This window comes from Xiphophorus maculatus, chromosome 11 (genome assembly GCF_002775205.1).
Source record: "Xiphophorus maculatus strain JP 163 A chromosome 11, X_maculatus-5.0-male, whole genome shotgun sequence".
Taxonomy (NCBI): domain Eukaryota; kingdom Metazoa; phylum Chordata; class Actinopteri; order Cyprinodontiformes; family Poeciliidae; genus Xiphophorus; species Xiphophorus maculatus.
Window position 1 is genome coordinate 11,347,524 of NC_036453.1, and position 27,243 is coordinate 11,374,766.

Genomic DNA, 27,243 nt, shown 5'->3' on the forward strand with positions numbered 1-27,243 from the left:
TTCTCCATACTTATCAGGTCAAACCACATAGTGCAATACGATATCACTGGTCAATCTATCCGCCAAATTCTTATATTTTTTTTGTGTTGTATTTATATTTACTTATATTCTATATTCTTATCCCTTGTTTCTTGCATAATTTAAGGTTTTTCTTGCGTAATTTAAGGTTTTGGTTACTCACATCTAGTATTTAATTTGTATTTTGTATTCTTTTGCACTTTTGCTTACTGTGTGTTATCTTTGTTTTTTGCCTGGGAGCTGCTGGTAACTTCAATTTCCTGAGGGAGTCTTCCCAAAAGATCAATAAAGTACAAGTCTAAGTCTTTCCCCACAGTAGGATCAAGTGGGAGATGAATTGACTCTGGCTGCACTAATATGGGCCTTACTCTAGTCTGACATAGTGAAGAAAGAGCTGAGCTAACTGAACGACACTTTCTATTTACTGTTTTGTTTACCTTCACTTATAGTCCTGAGATATGGACTGAGACTGAAAGAATGAGATCCTGAATACAGCTGGCTGAAATGAGAATGACATCAGCAGAGTTTCCCCAAGGAAACTTACTAAACCCAGTGGTTGGAGCAATAGTCCACCAGCGGCCCACCATGTTTTTGTGTTAAAAAATGGAAACATGTTTGCTCTCACATCAGTCTCACTGAACGCTCAGAGCAGACTTCTAAAATCGAGACAAATCTTTTTGTCTCAAAAAAAGATTTTGAGACAAAACTTGAGCGACAACTCAAACTTGAGTGAACTCAAGTTTCAGTTGAGTTCGCTCAACTCAAACTTCTAGAGGTTTGAGTTGAGCGAGTCAAGCAAGCAGTGAGGCTTGTATGCGTGTAGCTTGGTGCAGTACTCACTGACAACGTCTGCTCCACAAGAACACATCCCAGCAGACTATTTTGAGTGTGTGGTGTTTGATCTCCAGTATATTACAGAAGTGCACAACCAGGCGCTGCAAAAGTGTGCAAAGACGTCGTGATTAGTCCCTTGACCTTGAGCTCAATTCAATGCTTCAACTGTAATTTTGCTATCAAAAGCTGCTTTTCGATTAACCATAGAACCATGCCCAAATTGAAATTATGAAAACAAATTTGCTCGTTTTCATAATGGAAAAATGGCAGTTAAGAAAATCCTCCTGTTTTTCAATAGGAGGTTTTTGCACTAGAATGAGGTCGTTTTTCAGCTGTATCGAAATAGTCACAAAACTGCAATGGAAACAGTAAGTGGTAGTAGGATGATGGTTTGTTTTTGTGCTTTTTGGGGACAATGTGCTGCTGGCTCCACCAGAGCTCCCACAGCATCCCACAACTCATAAAAAGTTGTCGTTTCAACGTGTTGAATCCAAAGCACTTCTATAACATTGCCGACTACAAATATCCAAAAAATGGCGCCTACGTAGCCAGTCTCAAGTTTGAAGGGCTTGTTGCTCCAGCGTCTGAATAAGACGCAGATGTCTCCTCTGATGGCTGATGGTTGAGTGCTAGCGCCATGGCTGAATTATCAGGATTATCAGCGACATAATCTCATGTAACTCTTTACATGAGATTATCATGTAACTCTTTACATGAGATTATGCCGCTGCCATGATTTTTAATGACTTATTGTGTGAACAAACTTATTCACGCCTAATTTTAACTTCATTTCTTATTTATTAGAAACACTGCTATTGCAAAATTGTGTTTTCTTGACATCAGAATAGCAACAAAGATTTTTGCACTTTTGTCATGAAAAGACAGCTACTGTGTCTGTTTTATAAAGAAATGAATGAAATGAACATGCAGTGCTTGGCCTGGTGGGGGTCTAAGTAAAGCCTGGTGGCCTGCCAGGCTTGTATACTGTGGGGAAACTCTGCATCAGGAACGATTGAGACGCTTTTGGTTGAGATAATAACTACTAAACTTTTTCTCTGGATGAAGTATTAGTGAATAATATTTGCATGGCGACCACCAACAGAGCAGCGGAGATCAAAGACTCCACCGAAAACCTTCATCTGGGTTCCTTAGAAACATGACCGTCCTCCCAGACTGATTATCCCAAGCCTCTGCTTGCTTATCTCCATCGTCCTCCTCCTAGCCTTCCGCCTTTCTAAATATGAGAGGAAAGCAGGCCATCTATTTTGAGGCCATAATAATTTTGGAAGGGAGGGAGGGAGTCTAATGTTTGCTGTGTGGCCTGAGGGGAGGCAAATTTAGATGGACTTGGCACGCTCAGACTGGTGTGCAGCTGAATCCCACCACGCCCACCCTCCTCTCTGTCCTCGCCTCTATTGAGTCAGTGGTTTGGGTTTGCCAGAGGCTAGGATAATGGCTCCCAGTGTCTGGAGAGATTAAAGGCCAGAGCTGCATTGTTCAAATGCCCCGAGATTAGTTTCCACGGAGACGGGTTTCAGCGCAGAGCATTTTTTTATCTTTTTTGTTTTTTTTCTTTTCTTTTTGTTTCCATGACTGTTTTCCCCTTTATGCATGATTCAACTCGGATGTTTTTAATAAAACGATCTTTCGGCTGCATATTAACTGCAGTTGAACTTTTGATAGAAACTTAAGGGTTGTCTTGTCCACCTTAAGTCAATACTCTTCCTGCACCATCTGTCAAGGAGAGAAAATCCGGTGTAAAGGGTATCATATGACATCCTCTGAGCGCTCTAATCATCTTTAACTGACAACGGCAGCTTTTTGATGGATTTGCCTTTTAGATATTCCAGGAATATGACTCTAGGGATACAGGCGTCTGTCAAACGGATGGATGGATGGATTAGCGTGATCTTTTTTTATTTTTGCCATTATGTTCCCCGGAGGATCAGCTAAGACAAGAGCAATGTGGTGAAGTCATAAAGATGAAATGTGAGAGGATAGATCTAACATGGTTTACAGAAGAGCATTAGAAAGAAGATGGAGAAACATGTGGAAGAGGTGCTCTGGTCAGAAGATAACAAAATGAAACCTTTTGGCCTAGACGCAAAACACTGTGCATGTTATTCTCAGCTATAAAGCGATTTTACTAATTATAAATGATTTTTCTGTTTGTTTTTGAAGATGAAATTTTCGGAAAATCAATTCTTTATGGGTCTTCTCTTTTTAAGCGCGTTTTACAGCTTGTATTTACTTGAACTTTAAATTCAGGTCAAGTCTATGATGGGATATTAGGTTAAGATTACATTTTGTATTATTCATGAGAAGAAAGTCATAATATTACAAGCATTCATTTTTAATATTAGAAAAATAGAGTAGTAATTACATGAGGACTACACTGCAAAAACAAAATCTTACCAAGTATTTTTGGTCTAGTTTCTAGTGCAAATACCTTTGTGCACTTGAAATAAGACAAAAACAACTTTTTTGGTAATATTAAGGAATTATTGAGCTCCTCCTTTTTTTTTGCTGAAAAATTACTTTTAAGTTAGTTTTATCTTATTTCAAGTGTACTGAGTCTTTTGCACTACAAACTAGAGCAAAAACATTTGGTATGATTTTGTGTTTTAAAACATTTTTTCTGCAAAATCTGGATCTACAGTATATTGTGCTAGTATTATGAGCACATTGTCATAATTAAATAAAAATTCTCATAGCCTGGCCCTAGTACTGCATTGTGAACTCACAGAAGGAATGACTCAAATAAAAGCCACTTTTTGAAAATATTTTCTGTTATTTGACTTTTTTTTTTTTTTTTAGAAAAGAATGGTTGGAAAAAAAAACAACAAACGATTAAAACTGGCTCTGCTTTAAAACTCTTAGATTTGATGAACAAATCTTAAGAGTTTATTTTTATACCATATTGCTCAGCTCTTCTCAGAATACCATCCCCACAGGGAAACATGGTGGTGGCAGCATCATGCTGCTCAGACTCCTCAATTTTCAAATTTTATTTATAAAAAAAGTATGAAAACCATGTATTTCACTTTTTCTTTGTAAGTGAACATTACTCTGTGTGTAAAATAAATTAAAACTTGTGTTTGTCATACAAAAGAATATAAAACAGTACAAGATGCATAAGTGTTGGAAGGCCTAGTTTTTATTTGATACGTGCCTCCTTAAATGCGCGTTCGTCTTTGTTTTTGCAGAGGTATGGCTCAGATGAGGAAGCTGGCGTGTGACGGCCTGAGGGCCAGCTCCCGTGGCGAGCCGCAGGTCCAGCTGCTGTCCGCCAGGCAGGAGATTCTCACCAGCCTGGTGTCCGCCCTCGATTCAGTGGTACGTTCTGCATCTGCTGTTTTCATGATACTATCAAACTGAGATCTACCCAGAAACGGTACGGATTTATAAAGCTACTTTAGAGTTTTGATAATTCAGTACAGGTGCTTGAAATCCTTGAAGATGCTTGAATTCTGTTTTCCAGGTTTGGAAAGTGCTTGACTTCTGTATGAAGCCCTTGAAAATGCTTGATATTCAACCTGCACAATTTTGTAATAAAGTGCAATCTAATGTTTGATTGAAAACCTAAATTTGGTTTTCAGTGTGTGGACTAAAATAATTAAGCCACCATGTCACAAAGTAAAATATTCTTATTATTTTTTGTCCTCCACCTCCCAACTTTTTTTTCTTCTCTCTTTTAAATTATTTCTTTCTTCATGTTTGTATGGTGTTTTATATGTTTTATCAAAAAATAGTCAGTTATGTAAGTTTTGCAAAATGTATATAATGTGAACAACATTGTATAATATCTTGACAAACAAAGAAAAATATTATTATAAAATATATTTGGAAAAACCATATACTTTCACACACCTAATAAAAAGATAATTTTTTCCCCCCTCACTCTTCTTCTCTGGTTTTAGGTCAGTTAGAATTACCAAAATGATTTCTATTTGCTAAATACCAGAAAACTTGGCAAGAATTTTTTATAGATTTTATTCTAACTTTCTTTATATATTGTGGTTAAACATTACTGCAGCGTTATTTATTTGGATTGTTTCAATTTATTGAATATTTATTATTCCCAATGGCTCGGTGACGTATTGATCTGTGTAATTGAAACAAAGTTGGATTATGTTTCACACATTAAGCAAAGTTATTGAAATTTCAGATTTTATTTTGTTAGTGTTTGGTTCCCAGACCAGTTAGGTGTATAGGCTGTGTGTGTGTTCAAAACATGAAATTTAGTTATATTTTAGATGACCTAGTCCCAGCTGTAGAGTGTAGAATACTACCATAAGACATTATTAATAACAGTAATAAGTAATATAACATTTCAAAGTGTTATGCTGGGAAAGTTTGAAAACTTACCTTGAAAATGCTTGAAATGTGTTTGAATTTTACTGTGGGAAAAGTGTGTGAACCATCTAATTGGAGTATGAAGTATAACTGAAGATTTCTGTGCTTCTGAATCCTGTCTCTCGCGTGTTGTAGTGCATGGCGATGTCTAAACTCAACGCAGAGGTGGCGTGCGTCACCGTGCACGAAGACAGCGTGATCGCCGTGGGGACGGAAAAGGGCAGAATGTTCCTCAACTCCAGGCGGGAAATCCAAACGGACTTCTACAAGTTTTGCCGTGAGCCACACCGCTTTCCCGCTCTTGATTAGACGTTTACTTATTCCGTTTACGTCAACAGCTGCGAGGCAGTTGCGCAGCCGAGTCTCCGTTGGGTTTTAACATTCTGATTGAGCCAGAAGCTTAGGCAACCGCAGCTGTTTGTGTTTTAGCCCAGCGTCAGATTACAATGTTAAGTGATCAAATCAACAGAAGCGTAACAGAATCATGTTTTTTCTCCATCTCCTTAAAACTGCACAGTATCTGCAAGTTGATGCATTATGCAGTTTGTAGTTAAGGTTCAGGTGTGAGAGGCTTGCAAAAGTTGCCAGAACAATCTGGATTAAATTTAGTTCCCTCAATAAAAATAGAAAAATCACTACAACATGCCTCATCTGTTATCCGGTTGCTTTTCCACCTTTGTGTTGTGAAGCAGGATAAAAATAAACCTGTTTTAGGCTTTAAAGTGTGGGAAGGTATTATAATTTCACACTGTGTTCCTAAACCGATCAGTCATAAAACAAAATCAGTTTGAAGGATAAACTCCTGACCTTTCCCATTGCATTATCCATGTTACACAATTAAAGTATCAGAAGATTTCTTTACACTTCTCAGAGTTTTAATTTATTTATAAATCAATTGATGCTGTCGTTGCATTGCAGCAACAAGGTCCTGGGTTTGAATCCCGGCCTTTCGTCTCTATCCATGGAGTTTACATGTTTTCCCTCTACTTGTGTTTCCAGCTTCTCTCTTAGCGGTTTAACGTTTTTTGAGAAAAGCCAAAAACCATTTCAAGCCAGACAGTTTAAAGTTTTTGGGTTTTTTTGTTTACAATTTTGCCATTTCCATGAACCTTTTCTAATGCGATACTTAAAAATGCGCTTAAAAAAAAGCACATTGATGGAAACACAGTGGGTAGCGTAACCAAAAAGGACTTGACTTTCTTGGAGCATTTATTGTTCCAACAGTGAACGGTGAGAACCAAATAAAAGATAAACTCTTCCAGGCCTCCTAAGAAGAAAGGTCAATGATCCGGCAAGATTCATACCAAGTTTTCCTGATGGTAGCGTGGCCATCTTGTTTGACAAGCATGTTTCACAGCTTCTATTTATTTAGACTTTGAATTCAGGTCAACTATACAACACAGTTTTAGGGCTTGGCTAAGATTTTAATTTATTTACGAGAATAAGGTCATAACATCACAAGAGTAAAGTGGTAATATTAGGAGAATAAAGTAGTAGCTTATTTTATTTTTACAGATATTGCTTTTGAGAAAAATAAAGAATTCAAATGAGGAATGTTGAGGAATGTTCAAATAACTAATGTAAAGTTATACATTAGTATAACTTTACAAGATGGAAATACTTGATCTTTTAACATATCAGCAACAAATTATTATCAGCAGCAGGCCTTTGAAATGATTGTGCAACTGAATGTGTCTTATTTTGAAGAAAGCACCATATGAACTGAGCTGCTCACATTACGTCTTGATAATGAGAGGCTTGCAAATTAAAACAACTTTTTTCACATAATTTTTACGTAAAATTGAATCTTTCTTTGTAATATTATGATGTTCTCGTATTTCAACAACAATTCAATTCACAAGGGATGATTGAAATAAAAGCAACTTGGAAATATTTTCTGTCATTTTAAATCTCTCTTTTTGGAAAAGTAAGTGAGTGAAATGGAAGAAAACCAGAACGATTTATCTTTAGGCCATATTGCCCAGTCCTAGCTTGAACTGCAGTTGAGTGTTTGTGAGCCGTTTTTAGCATTTCACTTTTCATCCTGGCTTCAGGAGCGCCGTGTCTGCAGAGTCTGACCGCCGTGAACACCCATACCAAAGACCAGGAAGGCGATCCCATCAAGCTGAGTAAAGACGGCGAACCTTTGAAACAGCGAGCGCCGTCAGACCCCCAGTCCAACGTCTTTGTTCTGAGGAAGATGGTGGAGGAAGTCTTCACCGTCCTCTACAGTAAGACTGTTCTACGCTTTATTTGAAGGGCGGGGATTGACTTTATCCGTCTGAACTGTGTCTTGTGACTCGCAGGTGAGGCTCTGGGTAAAAGCAGCCTGGTCCCTGTGCCTTACGAGTGGATCCAGAAGGACCCCGGTTGTGTGGTGGCCCACGGTTTGCCTGAGGGAGTCATCCTGAAGAAGCCCTCGGAGTATGACACCAAGACGCTGATGAAGATCCTGGAGCACAGCCACCGCATCCACTTCACAGCGAAGAGGTGAGTCTGTGGGGGAAGCAGCCGCTTGCTGTTTAAAAGCTTGTATCACACGAGTAACGCAGCTGTTTCACATTAGATTACTCATTCCAGCCTCTAATGGTTTGCAGAAATTAATACTTGTGTGTCGCTGGGAGCAGGCTGCTGCTTCAGCAGAGTATTCATCCTGACTGGACAGGATTTAGAGTCAGTTTGGAAAAAAAAAAACTCCCACTCATATTACATTTTTAGTGTCTCCAGGACACATTTAGTAATATTTATTGGTGTTTAAACATGCAGCTTGAAGAGAAGTGGTAATATATTTCTTTTCACTCCACAAGAATGCTTTTAGGAAACAGAAATTGTCCTTTAAGAGTCAAACAACGATTACGATGACACAAGTTTGAAAAACACACCCATGAAATTAAAGGATTATCAGCTGCAGCACCGCTGTTACACTGAGACTGAGGATTTTACAAACCCTGGCCCAGGATGTGTCATAAGAACAGAAACTAAACATTTTATTTGGTTGTTTGGGCCAAATGAGGTCATAATGTTTTACATACTTTATACAACATGAAAAATATGTAAAAAAAAATTCAAATAAACAAATAATTCAGTTTTGTTTTAAAGAAGAAAACAAACATTTTACTGCCTAAAATACAATAACAGGTTTTCTTTAATGTACGTTTGAGCTGCAGCTACTTCTAATATCAAGTTCACACACCTCTGCTAAACTTATAAACACATCTTAGGGTTGATTTGTTGATTATTTTTCAAATTAACCTATTAATAATTAAATAGCAAAAGGTGCTTAATAAGAAATGCTTTTAGATCATTTGAACCAGGTGAAACTAAGTCTATGCTATTTAAAAAGTTCCAGGTAAAAAATATCTGCAGACGAATGCAACATGTAAATATCTTTTGAATAGTTTTGACTTAATTACTGCTCTGAGTAAGTTGTTCTCTTAGCAATTGGTCTTTTTAGTCTGTGTACTCTAGCTATCGATTAATCAGTTACTAAATAAGTTGACGGTTATTTCAGTAATCGATTTATCACCACTAATCCAATTAATCATTTCAGTCATTTTCAATTTAACTTAATCTATATGTGGACAGATATTTAATGCTGGTTTCCAAGAATGTCCTTTAAAATTTTGACTTGAACACCAGAACTTATCGCTTTTCCAGTCTGCCAGCTTCGATGGACGTCCATGTCTTGGTACATTGAAGAGCAAATTAAACAGAGTTCTGCTACGCGTTTATTTTACCTTTAGGCTTTAATGTTTGAAAAACTTCCAGCAAAAAAAATTATTTTTATTTTTCTTGTTGTTTTCATCTTTATCATTCATTTTTGAGAAAAACACAAGTTTAATTTGAAATAGTCTTTCAAGCAAACATTTTGTCTAGAAGGAGTTTGCTGCTGGACATTCAGCGTTCCATGTTAATCCCTGGAAAACGCAAGCGACATTTGTGATTTATGCAAGTCCTAAACTTACACTTAAATTTAGGACTTAAGTCCAAAACTTAAATTACGAACTTAAGCAGTCTTGTTTTCAAAAGATTCACCACACACAAAGCAGTGTGTGGTTGAGGCAGAGCAGCGCACAGGCAGACGCTCAAATGAGGCATTTCATAGGCTTGATGATAAAAACAGAAACGTACAGACATGGAGCTTGGAAACGGAAGACTCCGGCTAGGAATAAATGAAACCAGTGAGCCTTTATGCTGGGAAGGAGTGCAGAATGGCATCGGATCCAGGTGAGGAAAACAGCTGTGGAAAATGCAATAACAGAACTTTTACAGCTTTATATTTTATTTGCATAGTTTTGCAATAACGCTGTAATAAACGTTTTGGAGGGAAGGTCAAGTGATTACTTAGATTGTGCTAAAGCATTTAATTTGAGCAGGAAGGTCATTTACCTTAACACAAAGCAATTTGTTCAATGTAATGCATATTTATGATTCTTAATGGGTCAATGAGTTATTGATCTGTGTAACTGAATAAAGGTTGTCTTATGTTTTACACATTACTTATTGAAATTGGGGGATTTCTTTTTTGTTAAATTAGTGTTTTTTCTCAGACCAATCAGACCAGGTGTATAAGGTGTGTGAGGGATGTTTTGTTATATTTTTGTTTATTTTATCTCTGCTATGTGAAATACTATTGCGAGACATCGTTAATAGCGGTACTAAATTATGATTAATATGTGTCAAATTGAAGTCTGGTGTTGGAAAAGTTTGAAAACTAACCTTGAAAAGTTCTTGCAGGAAAAATGTCTGGACCCTACAAATATTGATTAAAGAGAAGTAAATTTATATATTCAAGAAACAGAATATTCTTTCTGAAACATAAAGGAATAAATTAATAAGGCCAAACATAAACAACAATAATAAACAGAAATTAAATGAACATGGTGAGACCTTTACAACAAAAACTAACACAAACTCAAAAGAATGTGACAAATTTATTGGTCCTTCAGATAAAATTCCATTAAACCACATTGAAGGTTATGGTTGCAGTAACAAAATATGGAAAAATTTACAATCAGCTTTCTTATGTATTGAGTTGACCTTTCACCTATTTGTGCTGTGATAAGAGCCACCACATGTTCAGCTCACCACAAATGAGAGATTTTCTGTTTCTATCTTTGTGTAAAGAAGTGAAATATCTGATCAGTAAATACATGCTGAGGTACTTCATTGCTGCACAGAACTAAATGCAGGCAACTAGATACAGGTTAGCTTGGACATGTTCTAGTTTCCTTCACTTCGACTGTGTTTTTTTGACTTTTTACAGGCAAGCTGAGGATTTGTCCAGAGAAGCCAAGCCAAGCATGGAAGTGAACAACAACTCCTCCGCCGCCGCCGTCGCGACGCCGAGCAGCCACAGCGCGGCGAAGGCAGTCACCTCGCCGAGTCCCGCCACCGCCAATAACTCGGTTCTGTCAAACTTCCTGTACGGGATGCCCATGTCCTCCAAACCCCATCCTGACAGCAAGCTGGACTTCAAACCCGCAACCCTCCTCAACCTGGGCAAGGACAGACTGGCCAACTGGACAGAGAAGGGTTCCACTGGGAAGGACGGTGGCAACACTGGTTAGCCTGGCCTTTAAAAACTTCTTAAGACCCTCGCCCACAGTAGCGAGGGGCGAGGGTCCTTTTTTTTTTTTTGCTTTAGAGGAAAGCAGTCTTGTTTTCAAACGATTAAGTCAGATTTGTGGCACTAAACAAGTTTTATTTAGCTGGATTGATGACAAATATTGAACATTGCAGACCCTTATTATTAACAAACCACAACCTAAATGATAGCTTCGCCATTGCATCTTTTTTTGTCGGATCTATTTGACTCAAAGCCCAAAGATGTTTTAAATCTCAGCTTGACAGCTCAGCAGCCTATAAAACAACTTTAATTCTTTCTATTAGGGTAGTGCACTTTTACAGTCATTATGAAGGTAATTAAGAAAATGAGAGCTGGAATGCTGAATATGTGGGTTCTAAATTAACATTACAACCTTAAATGAATTGAGCCAAATGTATTTAATTTGTCTTGTACTTTTAGATGAGCCAACAAGGCTACCTGCTGAGCAGGGTCAGAGTCCGCCTGGAATCCACATCTCAAAGAGGCTGCTCTTCTCCATCGTGCACGAAAAATCAGGTTGGTCCCAATTAATTAAAGAGCAATTACTTTGTATAAAAGTAAATTCATCACTCATAAGTTTCTGAAGGAGCATTTCTGGGAAAGACATGCAGATTTATGGCATGCATTATTATATAGTTATCCATCCATCCATTTTCTTACACCTTGTCCCGTAGAGGGGTCAGGAGAGGTGCTGGTGCCTATCTCCAGCTAACGTTCTGGGCGAGAGGCGGGGTAAGAGGCAGGGTACACAGGGGTTCACCCTGGACAGGTCGCCAGTCTGTCGCCGGGCAACACAGAAACAGACAGGACACACAACCATGCACACACCCACTCACACCTAGGGAGAATTTAGAGAGACCAATTAACCTGACAGTCATGTTTTTGGACTGTGGGAGGAAGCTGGAGTACCCGGAGAGAACCCACCATGCACAGGGAGAACATGCAAAGTCCATGCAGAAAGACCCCGGGCCGGGAATCGAACCCAGAACCTTCTTGCTGCAAGTGCGCCACTGTGCAGACCTTATATAGTTATATCATAAATAATGTGATCACAGAGAAATAAATCCTACATATTTGATTGGATTTACAGACAGTTTCCATGTATTGTTCATGGAAACCTACATCAACTGTGTTGATCAATCTGTGTTCACTTACTAATTTGTCTGCTGTAATCCTTCAAGAAGATTGCTCTGGTTTACCAAATTGGGATTGAGTGAGAGGGAAAAATGAGGGAATTTCATGATATTGATTTGACTTTCTGAAGGTTTGGTTTACTGTAGCCATCAAATAACCAGGATATTGAGAGGATTCTCTTCTGTTGCAGAAAAATGGGACTCGTTTATTCAGGAAACTGAAGATATCAACACTTTGAGAGAGTGCGTTCAGATCCTGTTCAACAGCCGATATGGTGAGAAACAGTTGGTCGTTAATATCCCAGCTATTTTATAACCAGTCAGTGCAACTTTTGTTTTGTTTGGAAGTTAGCACTTTATGTGATCATCTGTTCCTTCCCTGTTATTTCAGTAAAACAAAGATTGCTTTTCTCCAAAAAAAAAAAACGTTTTGACTTTTAGTTGGACTTTTACTTTCTCATAAATCTAACTTTATGAGAAATTTGGGAGTTTTACATTTTTTTCTAACTGGTGTCTTTTAACTTTTGTTTCCCAAATCTCTTTAGTTGTTGTCCATTTCATTAACACTTACATTTTGTGAGATTCTGGCAGGTGTTCACTCATTAAACAATTAACAAAATGTCCATTCCTTTGCTTATTTTATCCTGGATCAGGGTTTTCAAAACAAAGTTTTTACAGATTGCTAGCTAAGCTCTAAAGAATATGTATTTGGTGTAGAATAGTCCTGTCTTGATTTCACAGTTTACATAAATTGGTTGAAATGGACCACATGTTTTTGGTCGTTATGGTTTCTGAGTTCTGTTTATTTTCTCTTTCTGCAGGTGTAGAGGCAGACTTCTATGATGTTGTCTTGTATTCTTTCTATCCTCTACACTTATCTTCTTCTTTCCTTTTAAGCATTTCTTCCACCGTTTTCCTTTCCTTCGCCCCTTTCTTTTCCATCTTGGTGTCCTTTATATTTTGATTCAGAGAGAAAATATCTGTGGAATAGCCCTTTAATTTGAACCCAACTTCAGCATAAATATGATTTGTGGAAAATAAACATTTCAAATGCCAACAACATCAATGTTTTCCTCCTAAACTTCTCGAAAGCTGTAGAAATTGTACAAAAGAAAATCTAAGAATTGGACTCTTTAAAATGTTGGAAATTGAAAATAATTGAAAATTTGCAAATGTTGATTTAATCCAGTCACCAAGTCCAGTTGAAGGCAGTTCATTGGTATCCGCTGCCTGTAAAATTATGATGTTGCCTGTGTATTTACAGACCTAAGGAAAACATTTCATTAGAGTTAAAGCACTAAACCCTTTTTTTTTGTTTGTTTGTTCTTTCTTCAGCGGAGGCTCTTGGTCTCGATCACATGGTGCCTGTCCCCTACCGCAAAATCGCCTGCGACCCGGGAGCCGTGGAGATCATCGGCATCCCAGATCAAATCCCCTTCAAGAGGCCGTGCACATACGGCGTGCCCAAGCTCAAACGCATCCTGGATGAGCGCCACGGAATACGATTCATCATTAAACGGTGGGAAACACATCCATTTGTGACCTCATGGCGGTGGCGGCGGCCCAGAACCATACACAGATCACAGCCACTTTATGTGTCATTTTAAGCTTACATTCAGTAAAAATGAATCTCCCAGCCATCTGCTTCCTTCAGCAACCGACTGCTGAGTCATTTCTGTCCCGAGCGACTCTCCGACTCACCAGCACGCTGCACTAATGGCTGCTCTTCCTCCCATTTGTTCAAGCTAATTTAAATGAGCCAGCATGCCTTGTTTGAGATAACGCATCTTTTTACCCATCCTGCAGGCAGCTCATTAGTGTTAATATAATTAGCAAAGATTGAAAATGTGATTAATTCACTATTATGTTACATTCCCATTGTCTCCCTTCGTGATATGCTTCAGATGCAAACCCTGAGGTGGATTTATGCCAAAACAAATGGACTGTGAGCTCAAAGCAATGCTTCAGCTAACTGACACCAGAGTTTTCTTCTTATTTAAGCCACAGATCTACATGGTACCACATGAATTATTCACTTGGTTGAAGTTGAATGTTATGAAAACCTTAGTTTTAGTCTTTGATCAAGTTTAAGATTGTCTGACTTGTAATAATTAAACCACATCAAGGCTTTTATCACACATGGTCACCACAGCTGCCTGCTGAAGTCCAACCATGGACTTCATGCTCCCAGGAAGGCTTTGAGAGGCCTAAACATTTACAGCATTGTTACTGTCATAATCTGTACAATTATTAGAAAATGTAGAGGTTCAAAGAATATTGAAAAAAAATTTAATAGACGTTGTGTCTATTTATTTATCTGTTGTCCCCTTGAATGGATGGATTTATGGATGGGTTGTTGGATGAATTGATGGTTGGTTGGATGGATTGATGGGATTAGTTTAATGGATGGATGAATGAATGGATGGCTTAGTGAGTGTACGGATGGATGGATGGATGGATGTGTTCTCGTTGTGATGGATGGATGGATGGATGGATAGCTTAATGGATGAATGATCTTTTGGCCCCGCCCTCCTCCTGCTTATCTTCTCTGAGGCTTATCCAGTCGGCTCCCTCAGAGCTTCAGTGGTGAAGCCTCTTCCAGCTCTGATAATCAGCAACTGATGTTGATCATCCGCCAGTGGATTGTTTTTACTCGCTGCTTTTTTACCGCTTTACTGGAAAAAACTGCTTTTTATATGCCATTGTACCTCAGATGAAAACCTTTTATTTGCTTCTCTGTCTGTAATTGTCTTTCTGCCACAAAGTTCTGCAGACCTCCATGTGTGTCACTCCGCTTTTATATGATAGGTGGCAAAATAATTATAGATGGATGAAATAAACACAGCTTCATTAAATCTGCTCTCCGCAAACAGGTGTAAACAAACACGAGTCACAGAAATCTACCTTGAAGTGAATTATAATCACAGCGAGAGGGGAGAAAAGCAGCATGTGGCAGAGAGGATTAGGTTATATTTCACATCCAGACGACCATAATCATCAGGTTGTTTCAGCTGTAATAAAAGAACCTGACTGTTTTTGTGACACTGATTGTTCAAACAGAAGTTAATGTGCTGAAAGAGTCAGTAATGACGTCCTCCATTTGTTTCAGAATATTTTTTATGTCCTGAAAGCTGAAACAGCCTCTGAGCTCTCTGACTAACATCCTGATTTTTTGTTTTTCTATTGCAGGATGTTTGATGAGAGGATTTTTACTGGTAAGGCTGTAATTAGTTCTGTTTTTCTTCTAATGCCATTATCGCTAAAATGTACAAGCTGTTATTTGGGCCTTCATTACTGAAATGCTGCTGTGACTTCTTAAAATTACTGTTGGTGACTGCGGCTGAAAATGTAGGGAAATTATTTCCAGGATGACTAACTACCTGCAGAATAATAACTAAAAACCTTTTAGCTTTTCAAACATTTACATTTGCGATATTTCCATTAAATAAGAAATGGAATTAAAAGTTACACATGAATAAGTTTGATCAGGCGATATGTCATTATCGCCATCATGCTGCTTCTACTACTTCCTGTCATCTTCTTTGTTTTATTTGCCAATAGTGACATCCGGTTGTTGACCATATGAGTTGTGTGATGCGAAATTAGTCTTTCTATTCCAGTTTTGCGGAATACGCTGATTTTGGTAAAGCTGAAAAACCAACACATCATATCGCAAAAACTTTTTAATTTGCATGTTTCCATTTGAGAAATATATTTTCCTAATTCCAATTTGCGCAATTTTATGACGAGTGTTATCTTGTTTTACTCACCTGTTGATATAAATGATATAAATGCTTTAAAACGATAATAGTACATATCTAAATAATATATATCTTGCTAACTAAAGAAACTGTCAAGTTTTTATTTACCGGTGTACATTTACTCTCCCAAACACACTCTCTGTTAATGTGGTGCTTTGTTTATTTATCCTCTGTGTCTTGTTTGTTGAAGCTGCAGGCAAGATTGCCAGAGAGGAGGGCAAGCTTGACCCGGGCTGCGTGCCTGAAGACGGTTTCTCTGACTGCCTGGGCTTCCCTCCCACCGCAGCTGAGCTGCTCAGCAGCAGGTTGGCTCTCAGCCCACAGACACACTGTCCAAGATAATGCCATAGCCTTAATGTGCTAACTGAACAAGGACACAACGTATCGCTGTCATCATTTGCTTGACAAGAAGTAAACACAAGCAGCTAATTAAAGCACTCTAATTCATCAGCAGCAGGTGTGACGTCCTCTGCCAAAGCAGGAGTTTTGGCTCCTTTGTTGCTCTTGAACGTACAGGTCTTTATTAACACAATGCCAGGGTGGAAAGACATCATCAGTGACTTCGGAGAAGCAATGATTGCTGCCAAAGAATATGGGAAAGGATGGAACAGTGTTGCTATTTAATTGCGAATATAGTCAGACTGCAGTGTGAATGGTTTACACTCGCAATACTGTTTATGGAAGCAAAACTGGATCGATTTTAAAATAGAAAAGAATTCAACTTAGTAGTCATTGCACATGTACAAAGCAACAAAATGCAGTTTGTATAAATCCAGAAGTATATACAGTATGTATGTATATGTGCGCCAATGACATTAAAACATTGGATAAAATATGACATGACAGTTCAGACAGCAGACTCTTTGAAAACTATCGGCTACACATTCAATTTAGTACCACATATGGAAGTGCCACAAAACTGATTTTTGGGGGGTGAAAAGCTGAGAAACGGGGCGTTCAGACTCCTGTACAAATCTTAGTTTTTTTTTTCTCCTTCTCCATATGTGATATAATATTTATGGGAGTACTATGCAGTGTATAGGGAGGCCCTGTTTTACACCACCGGGCTAAGCAACTGTGGATTATTTGGAAGCTTTACCATTCACACAAGCAGAAATGAGGTGACATATTATATAATCTGCCAAAGCAAAGAGCCAAGATGGTTGTTGATGTGGGCTTGTTTTACAAGAAGGAAATCTGGGCACCATGCAGTCATTGACTGGACCAATGAGCTCCTCACTACACGTATTCTAGTGTGAAAAAGAGAAGAAAATGATCCAAAACACAGCAGAAAAAGGAATCAAGCTGTCTGCAAACCTCCATAAACTGCAGCAGCTTTGTAAGGAGTGGGTCATAACTCCTTCATGTGAGAAAATAATAAAGTCAGACAGAAACCTCAACACAGAGAGTAAAGGTTTCTGGACTTGTTTGGTTTGTGTTGAAAAAACACCAACACATTTTCTTTTCTACTTTCTCACAGATCAACAAGTGCTTGTGTGAGCCCCCAGGCTGACTCTGAAGCAGGTACCAGCCTAACAAAAAAAAAAAACAACTCTTTTTTTAATAATTCAAAGTTTAGTAAATATGCTGGTTAAAGGGAAAGCTTCCTTTGTAAACGCACTGATGACGTCTGATTATTGATGGAGCGGTTAACTCTGGCAGGTCCTTCGGGAGACGGAGCTCCTCTGAGGAGGATTAAAACGGAGCCTCCAGATGGAGACATCATTCAGGTCACAGTGCCTGGTAAGTGAGCCGAGATCATTACACTTCCACTGGTTACTCTGTTGCTGCCGTTTGCTGACTTCAACAAAGAGCTTTTACTTGAATTTCTTTCTTGCTTTCTCTTCTAAAACAAAAATTTCAAATAAGAAAATGTTTTCAAAAAGTGGCTTTAGCTTCAATCTTCCCTTCTGTGGGTTATGAGAATTAATTACGAGAATATATTCATTATATTGGCAGAATAAAGACGCAATTTTATCAGAATGTCTTAAAATTACAAGAAAAAAAATCTGTTTTTTTGTGTTTTTTTACCAAAATATTTTTACTGAGATTTTTCACTTTGAAAATACAACCATGTACCAATCTTGGACTGTGGCAAGTCTAAGTCCTTAATAAAGTTAATAAAAGGACCAAAAATCTTCTCAAAAGTATATTGTTTGGATTCCTAATATATACTTTTCTTTCCAGTGGCCAATTAGACTCCATCTGCTTTAACCACTGGGTGGCGCTAGGTCTGTTGACATTTTTCCAAGCCAAAGTGGTACATTAGCAGGTGTACAGATAAAATGGGTATATCTATAAGAGTACATCCTGTTTTACTGAAATTATGTTTCTCAGATTGAAGCTGAAAAAAGTTAATTTCAATGAGAAGAAAGCTTGGATAATTAATTTTCTGCTATTTATTTATACTGAAAATTAAAATTACTACTTTGTTCTCCCAATATTATGATTGTATTATGGCAATAAAAGACTTTATCTCGTACTATTTTTACTGTATTCTTGTAATATTATGATGTTAATAATAAAAGTCCAAATAAATAGAAGATTTAATCTTCCAAAATTTAAAATCATTCAATAAAATCAATTAACTCTACATAATTAATACTCCAGTTTACCGTCTTCACCACAAGTCCAGAAATAACCGCTTTCCTGTCCTGACTGCTTGCTGGTTGGTATTTAAAGTGTCAGCCATGTTTCTGTCAAACTAGATTATCACGGTTTGACTTTTACGTTTGTTGAATTAACAAAACCTTAAAGACACCAGTCATACGTTCCTTCTCTTCCAGAGCTGGTTTATGATCAAAACTAGATGTCAATCTAATCAGCCACTAAAGGTTTTGACTGTTTTTATTCTTGTAACAAAGTAAAAAGTGGTTTTAAATCTGCTAAGGAGTAGTTTACTTATTTTACTGAAGAATAATCCCAACATTTGGAAGCAGCTGAACTGTTAAAAGACAAATAATGCAAAGCATTTCCCACGCTTTGCATTTATAATAAAGTCTTCTTCGAAGGAATTATCACATTTTCTTCCAAACTTTAGAATACTGACCTCTACTGGCCTCATTTAGGAAAATGAAGCCCTGAACTCTGGCGAGTTAAGTAAGAATGAAACTGCGTATTTAATTTGAAGTAATAGTTAGAATGCATTAGTGTATCCTCTTGACTTACTTAAATCTTATAAACAAAAATACAAATTTGCTAAATGTTTGTTATAAATAGTGAAAATGTATAAAATCTTAAAGAGAGGAGCAGAAGGACAATGATAATCTGAGTTACAAACTAAAAAAATTATTTCATATAACTTGGGGAAGTACTTTTCCTACAACTTGGTGTAAAAATTTTAGGTTTACAAAAACACTTTGTTAGAATTACATGCAAAAAAATGAAATACCAATGATCGAACCTGTTGTGAATTTTGCCTTTAGAGCACAGGAATTTGTGATAAATATGCTGAACAGTTGGACCTGCGCATTCCAAGGTTTAGAGAAGGTCAATCTGGGGATGTTTGATTTATTTTCGTTGCAGATGCTGGGACGAGTGGGGAGGACCCTGTTGAGTGTTTGGGTGAGGCGGTTTCAGCCACTCCGTGTCCAACCACGGCCTCGCCCAGCGCTCCCCTTGCGGCCCCCGCCCCTCCAGTTCCTCCTGCTCCCCCCCACCCAAAGGAAAACCACTCAGGTACACTCATCCTCCTCAGATCAGTCCTCTATTTAATCTACCTCTTCACGCTGCAGCTCCTCCCAACTACACCCTCTGACCTTCTTTAGATAGCAAAACGAAGCACGTATGGAACCACATTTTTGTCAATATTTTTGCTCCTTTTTTCACTTCCTCAATCCACTAGTGCCCTCTACCCCAACCTTATAAATGGCCCTTTCCTTGTTTTAACCTCCTTTAGCCCCGCCCTTTCTTTGAAGATTAGCTCTCATCTGTGAAAAGCACCATGCATCATCTGCAAGTCTTAATGCCTGTAGAGGGATTATTTGTTTGTAAGCCTGACTGCAGAAAGAGCCAGTCTGCTCTTTAAACTGTTTCTGATTGCCATGGTTACCCGCTGTTGTCTTGCTGCTTTAACATTAGCTAGCATGTTGTCAGCGTACTACAACTAAAATAAGTTGTACTACCAAATTAACATTAGTGAATGAGATGTCTTATTGAGCCAAAAAAGTTACAAAATTCCCCAAACTTTAATTGTCACTTACTAGGAATATTAAAGCAGTTTTGTACACAGTACTTAGCTCTCAGTGTTTCTCACTAAGTCAAGTCCCTCACCATGGAAACAAATATATCCATGATGAGCAGGGGCGACGGAATAAGGTTTCCCTCAAACTGGAAATTTGAATGAAAAACAGAATTCATACTTAGCATTCTTTGACAAAAACGCTAAATGTCAAAGGACAGATTTAACAGACAGATGGACATTTCCACTGGCAGATTATTTTACTTATAGCTAGTCCTTTTTCATCAATAATAAGGAATTATTCATGTAAAACATGCTCCTATATTGTGCTGAAAGGTTATTTATAAATTAGTTTTGTATTATTTCAGTTGTTTCTAGATATTTGCACCAGAAACTGGACCAAAAATACTTTGTAAGATTTTGTGTTTTTGCAGTGCTATCGGCAGTCATTTTGATGGCAGGGAATTTTCCGCTGTTCTTGTTCAATTTCTTCAGCCCAGGCAGAATAAAAATAGAAACCAGTTTTCCGCCGTTTGGTCACCCTTACAGAAAAATATGACGAATTCCACATGTGAAAACCGTGTTTCACATGAAACCATCAGAAATCAGAAGTGCAGCAGACTGAACGGGAGACACTTCACTAAAAGTAAAACCTCTGACATCTGCAGATGCCACCAAGCTATTGGATTTGCGCCATTATGAGAGGTGATCTCTCGAATAATTTTGTCAGCATAATTGTAAATAGTTTAAATTGTTAGAATAATATCTTCTTGCTTTCTTTCTGAAGGCGATGTGCCCAGTACAGCTGGTGCTGACGCAGCGTGATGTCGACTGATAATCCCTCTATAGTTTCTATTCATGTTAAACCCAAACAACTGGACATGTCAGTAATTAGAAACGGTGCGTTGTGCATTTTGCAGGTTGTGAGTGTTAAATGTTGTGTAAAAAAAAAAACCCAATCCCTTATCTTCAACTTACAACTGATTTCTCCCTGAAACTTTAGGTAGAGCAACAATACCAAGAACATTTGAGTAGACTCAGCTTCTTCACTCCTGGTCTTTTGTTTTAGACCAGGAGTCTCCAACTTCAGTCCTCCTGATCCATTTCATTCTAAATGAATTAGGCTCAGATGCCCTGGCAGGATTTTCCTGACATTTACTCATTATATTCTTTCTAGCTCCATGGAGAGATTTGAAGAAAAGAACCGAAAGATCAGGGAAGTATTGGAATTTTACAGGATTTATGTCACAGTCCAAATTTCTGAATATAATTTTTGAATATATACATGGGGACTTTTTCTACCTCATTTGCTACTAGCAGAGTCTACTCAAAATGATCTTGGTTATAACTTTTATTGGTTCGTAGAGGTGATTATCTTTTGGGTTTATTTGATTGTTCTTTCTTTAAGTTTTCTTTTCTTTCACAATTTACCAGTAAAGGAAGAAAAATGAAGGTAAGTGCTGACATCGAATTCAGATTTTCATTTCTGTTTCTTTGTAGGGAAACCCAGTTTGCAGTTGTTTATCTGATTTTAATTAAATCATAATTCTCTTTTGTTGTGTACAGTTGAAACCGGAATTTTACAAACACCAAATAAAAGGACAAACATTTTTGTTCTCACTGTCTGAAGTTAAATCAAATAAAACTTCTTGTTAGCTCAGTTAGAATTAACAAAATGATTTGTATTTGCTAAATGCCAAATAATTTTGCAAGAATTTTATTTTTTTTTTTTAGAAATGTTATATTTCAGTATAGTTTAGTATGAGGTATAATTATATTTTATACTGTATGACTTCAGTCAAACGTTCAGTAACAAAAGAATATTTAGCAAGTAATAATTTTTGATAATTAATCATTTAGGTGATTCTATCTGACCTAAAACAGAAGAAGTTTGGTCTGATTTTATGTCGGATGGTGAGAAAAAATGTGTTTTTATTATGTGTATGTAAATGTCTGCTTTCAACTGTCAGGTTGTCTGTATTCAGGCAGATTTTGCTCAGTTTGGTTTTTAAAATCTTTCAACATCAACTTGTTTCTTTGTTGTCTTTATTGCAAACCAGTACAATAAGATTAAAAACTACCCTCAAATATTTATTTGTTAGGTTTAATAATCCATGTAAAAACATGCAAAGAATTTTACATCCGAGTATGTGACTGCTGTTAATTATAAGAAAGCACAGCTTGATTAAGAAATAGTTCTTATTTTATTTCAATTAAAATATTGCAAAGTTTGGTCATTTTGGGGATCACTGACTACTTTTTTCACTTGCTGTTTTTGAATGATTAGTATTTTGAGCCCTGGCTTCAGTTTTTAGTTGAAATTATGATTCACATGGTTTTGTTTTATTTTATAGCATCATTTAACATCTCTTTTATATTCCCCCTAAGTTTTTTTTTTTTTTTTTTAAACAAAAGTTGCAGCGACGCACTGTTTGGCAGGTTACCGTAATATTATGTCTAACTGGTGTATAATATGATTCCCATCTCTTGTAAGTCTGCCCATTTATTCATATAGCACAATAAAAACTACAGATGTTGACCAAAGTGCGTCACAATTCAATGTCAGATGACAAGAATAAGAACAAGAAAAATATACTTAAAAGTATGGCCTATCGGGCGTGCCGTGGTGGTGTAGCGGTTAGCGCGACCCGTATTTGGAGGCCTTGAGTCCTCGGCGCGGCCGTCGCGGGTTCGACTCCTGGACCCGACGACGTTTGCCGCATGTCTTCCCCTCTCCTTCCCTGTTTCCTGTCAGCCTACTGTCACTTAAGGGACACTAGAGCCCACAAAAGACCCCCTGGAGGGGTAAAAAAGAAAAAAAAGTATGGCCTATCTACAAATATATTCCATACTCATACTTTATGCATTGAATCATACAGTATATTATTTGATTAATTTTTTTTTTGGATTCAAAGCTGCTACTTTCTCAATCAATAAGCCTGAAGAACATTTCTGTCAGAGTTTAGTGTATTTAGTTGTTTAATTAAATAAATTAAAAAAATATAATTTTGCATGTGTCAAAGTTGGAATCTGCAGGTTAGATCTCAAAGAAAACCTGTTTTAGTCAGTATAAACCTGATTGGTGCATCACTATATAAAATCTGCACAAATGCAGATATTTCTAACATTGGATACTTTTAATTCTACTCTGCAGCACTTGCATCCGTTTCCTCGGACAAATTAAAAGTTAAAAAGTCTCTCTGCTGAGTCTGTGAATTAAATCTCTTCATTTGAAGAAGCTGAAGAAGTCGCGCGTTTCTCATGTTTTTCTCTTTGCACCTTGCAGCTGAAGCTTCGTCTCCCAGTGGAGCGCCTCAAAGCATCAGGAGACCCACTGAAGGTAGGCTGCACTCCTCCACGGTGAAACCTCGTCGAGTCCCTCGTTCTGCTATATTTAGCGTTAGTTGCTCAGTGGGTTTCCTGGTAGCACAGCTCAACTCTGCAGACTGTCATGTCTTCCTCTCACTGTGATTGGTTCAGCGGGGAGTCTGGTGGAGGACATCGGCGAAATGATCCTTCAGCTTCGGAGGCAAGTGGAAAACCTCTTCAGCATCAAGTACGGTAAGTGACAGGTTCATATAGAAAAATGAAAAACAGATCATAATTTTGATGATAGGTTTTGAAAGCCAAAAATTCAGTTATGCCAAAAATTGGATGAAACAGGACAATAGGACTAATAATTGCTAAATTCTGTGTTGCATTGTGTTTCTGTGTTTGATGTGATGGAAAGCACTTTGAAATGCCTTTCTGCTGAAATGTGCTATACAAATAAAATTGTATTGATTGATTGATTGATTAAAGAAGTTGGCTGATCAGAGAGAGCTTAACGGAAATTTAGTGGAAGGAAAAACTGTGATTCACGAGTAATGTCTTGAGAGGATTGAGAGGCAAAGCTTATCCTGCCAAAAATAAACAGTTACTGGAAAACATTTAACGATTGTTCAAGAAGCAGATGTGTAAGTTCTGGGGGAATCAGATTAAAATTCAGAACAACTAGAAAAAATGCTGCATGTGTCAGTTTGTGTATCCGTAAACTGCAAAATTATATACAAGCACAAATGCAAAAAAATGATTTCTGCTAAAAGCAGATTAGCGGAGGTGTTCCTTGATGTGTTCAGATTTATTTCAGATTTTTTTTCTACTTTTCCGCATCCATTTATTTAAACTCTTCGTTTCTGTTACTATATTTCAGCAGCAAGTTTTATTCATTTAGAATTTTGTTTTCGTTACTTGAATTAAAAATATGTTTTTATATATATAAATGAGACCCAAGTTTGAGCCGGATGTCTATCCCTGAATTATTTCCGTTTTGCGTCTCCAGCCGAAGCTTTGGGTCTTCCAGAACCAGCCAAGGTGCCGTACTCAAAGTTCCAGATGTACCCAGAGGATCTGTACGTCACCGGCCTGCCAGAGGGAATCTCCCTCCGAAGGCCCAACTGTTTCGGAGCGGCCAAGCTACGCAAGATCCTGGCTGTTAGCGGTCAGATCCAGTTTTTTATCAAAAGGTAGAGGACGTCTACAGAAACTACCTTCATCCACTTCATTTTATATGACGCTGTGAGGTTGTGTACATTTTAATGTTGAAATTTCTTAGCAAAGTTATTACTAACCGCCTCACTTTCCTTTTTCAGGCCTGAACTTTTAGCCGAGCAAGTTAAACAAGAGATGCCTTCGATGCCCGTTTGTGATGCAGGTACGTCTCTCTCATGAACCGGGGCTGCAGTTTTCACGAGTGCAGCTGCTAGCATCTGATTTTCACTTAAATAAGCTTATTTTATACAATATTAGGAATACATAAGTGGAAATGACTAATTCACTTCCTTTGAAAATGAGAAAATAACAATTTTATTGTCTAAAATGCAATAATATAGCATTCTTTTAGTGTTCGCTTGATCATTTGTAGCAAGGGAATCATCTGCAACTAAAAAATACTTAAAATAAAAGCATGTGTTGAGCTCCACTCTCTGTTGGACTGAACATCAGTAATCTGGTGATCATTTTATGGATTAACTGATTAATAATTGGATAGCAAAGGTGCTTAGGAGGAAGTTTTGTTAACAGAGTTAGAACCAGGTGAAGCTTTGCCACAAAAGGAGTTCTGGGTAAAATAAAGTTGTTTTTTTATCTTAAGTGCAAAATATAATGTATATCTTTATGTAGACTTTTGTCTTCTTTACTGCTCTCACTGCGTTGTTCTTTCAGAAAATTTCATTTTTTGAGTGTACATACTCCAGTTAACAATTAATCAGTTACTCAGTTAATTGCCGATTATTTGAATCACGATTAATCCGATTAATCATTACAGCCCTAGTCATTTTTACTTTAACTTGAACTAAATGTGGGTGTTTCCAGGAATGTTTTAACTTGAACTGCAGATCCCATCAGGTAGTTTGGTTTATATCAATTCTGGGAAATCAATCTGTATTACATCAATAAGAATAAATCTAACACCAATTTTGGATATTATAAACTTTGCTTTAAACTGCAGGTTGCTGCTCTGTTCCTTCTCCTGTGATATTTATAGCTCTGAATACATTGCGTTTATTCTCAGTGTACAGAAAAGAAGCTTTACAAATATGATTATGCCTGCCCTCTCTATGATCAGAAGGATCGGGTCACTTTCAGTTCAGGCTGCATTTGAAAACGGCTTTTTTGGAGACAAAACAGAAAAACCCTTCCAGGGATTTCCTGCAGCAGCTTCTGCTTTAATCCCTAATGAAGCTCCGCTGCCGAGGCTACAGGCTGCCGTCAACGAAAAAACAAAAACAAAAATGTTTTGTTTTTCCACAGAGCCAGACGCCAAGGACAGCGCGCCAGCGGAGGACACAGCTGCTTTATCCAAGAGACCCGGATTCTCAGGTACGTTCATGTTCCACGTTTGATCCGCAGCCGCAGATCCGAGGCTCAGACCTGGAGCTTCAGTCGGCTTAGACATCAATTAGCAGAGTATTGGAGCCTGACTGCGAGATTTTTTCGCTTAAAATTTTGAGAATAAAAGTCAGAATGTTTTTTTTTTTTTCTTTTTTTCTCCGAAGAGTTTTTGCGGCGCTAGTGGCTCGTATTTTTTTGTACAGTAGGCAGACAGGAAGGAGGGTGAGGAGAGGGGGGAAGACATGCGGTAAAGGTCGTCGGGACCGGGAGTCGAACCCGCGACGTCCACTTCAAGGACTAAGGCCTCCAAACGTGGGGCGTGCTGACCCCCTGCGCCACCACAGCACGCCCCAAAGTCAGAATATTTTGACAATAGACAAAAACAACAGAAGAAAGTCGTGTCATTTCTAGAAAAACATCGTCTTAATGAAAGCAGAGCGTCTGACGTGAGCCGCTGGTCAAATCCAGCTACTGATGGTCATCTGATGCTGATGTGTTCACAGATGAAGTTTGTCCTGTTTGTAAAATCAACACCAAAATATTACTTCACAAGATGTTCAAAATTCCTCATTCATTTTTTACATTTGTTTGTGCAGGAGTTATAATAAAATAGCTTCTTTATTCTACTAATATTTTTACTTTATGCTGGTAATATTATGAGCTTATGCTTGTATGATTTTGACTCAGTTGTCATAAGACTTTTTTCTCATGTTATTATGACTTTATTCTCATAATATTAGGACATTTTGTGTTACAAATTTATTCTCGTATGATTGTTTTCAAACCATTATAACTTTATTCTCCTATCATTCTGACTTTTTTCTGTATTGCTACAACTTTAGTAATATTTTTGAATTTTATTTGTACAACATTCTTTTCATATTATGACTTTTTTCTAGTATTAATCTCATAATGAGTTTTTTCTCTTTATTATGACTTTATTCTGGTAACAGGACTTCACTCTTGTGTTATTGCAACTTTATTTTCGTATTAAGAATTTTCTCGTATAACTTAATTCTTGTAATATTATGAGTTTCGTCTCGTATTGTTATTCTCGTTTTCTTCCGACTCTGTCATACGACTTTATTACTGGAATTTAATTTCTTTTTTCTCAGCCTGGCCATAACTTTACTGTCTTACCTTTGCAACTAGAGCAGTGTGAAAGGAAATAAAGCCTTTCAGCGTGTCCTGTCTGTGTCTCGTGTCCTCAGAGTGCATGGAGTCCAAGCTGTCCAGGATCGACTTGGCCAACACGCTGCGGGAGCAGGTCCAGGATCTGTTCAACAGGAAGTACGGCGAGGCATTGGGCATCAAGTACCCCGTCCAAGTGCCTTACAAGAGGATCAAGAACAACCCGGACTCGGTCATCATCGAAGGCCTCCCCCCCGGCATCCCCTTCAGGAAGCCCTGCACCTTCGGCTCCCAGAACCTGGAGCGGATCCTGGCGGTCGCCGACAAAATCAGCTTCACCATCACCAGGTG

The 27,243-nt window shown here is 37.9% G+C and overlaps 1 protein-coding gene across 1 annotated transcript in view; it reads left to right on the plus strand.

The window, feature by feature from the left end:
- The window catches only part of gtf2ird1 (GTF2I repeat domain containing 1), a 60,637-nt gene that overhangs the window by 28,835 nt on the left and 4,559 nt on the right, over window positions 1–27,243 (plus strand). Inside the window, exons 2-20 of the mRNA XM_014469252.2 lie at window positions 4,059–4,188; window positions 5,344–5,485; window positions 7,263–7,439; window positions 7,515–7,698; window positions 10,475–10,773; window positions 11,237–11,332; window positions 12,141–12,224; window positions 13,285–13,468; window positions 15,139–15,164; window positions 15,901–16,015; window positions 17,191–17,234; window positions 17,373–17,453; window positions 19,236–19,388; window positions 23,177–23,230; window positions 23,371–23,451; window positions 24,212–24,395; window positions 24,522–24,583; window positions 25,681–25,749; window positions 26,973–27,240. Coding sequence (XP_014324738.1) covers window positions 4,063–4,188; window positions 5,344–5,485; window positions 7,263–7,439; window positions 7,515–7,698; window positions 10,475–10,773; window positions 11,237–11,332; window positions 12,141–12,224; window positions 13,285–13,468; window positions 15,139–15,164; window positions 15,901–16,015; window positions 17,191–17,234; window positions 17,373–17,453; window positions 19,236–19,388; window positions 23,177–23,230; window positions 23,371–23,451; window positions 24,212–24,395; window positions 24,522–24,583; window positions 25,681–25,749; window positions 26,973–27,240 — 2,429 coding nt within the window. The 5' untranslated portion in view covers window positions 4,059–4,062. The remainder of the gene's footprint in view (window positions 1–4,058; window positions 4,189–5,343; window positions 5,486–7,262; window positions 7,440–7,514; window positions 7,699–10,474; window positions 10,774–11,236; window positions 11,333–12,140; window positions 12,225–13,284; window positions 13,469–15,138; window positions 15,165–15,900; window positions 16,016–17,190; window positions 17,235–17,372; window positions 17,454–19,235; window positions 19,389–23,176; window positions 23,231–23,370; window positions 23,452–24,211; window positions 24,396–24,521; window positions 24,584–25,680; window positions 25,750–26,972; window positions 27,241–27,243) is intronic.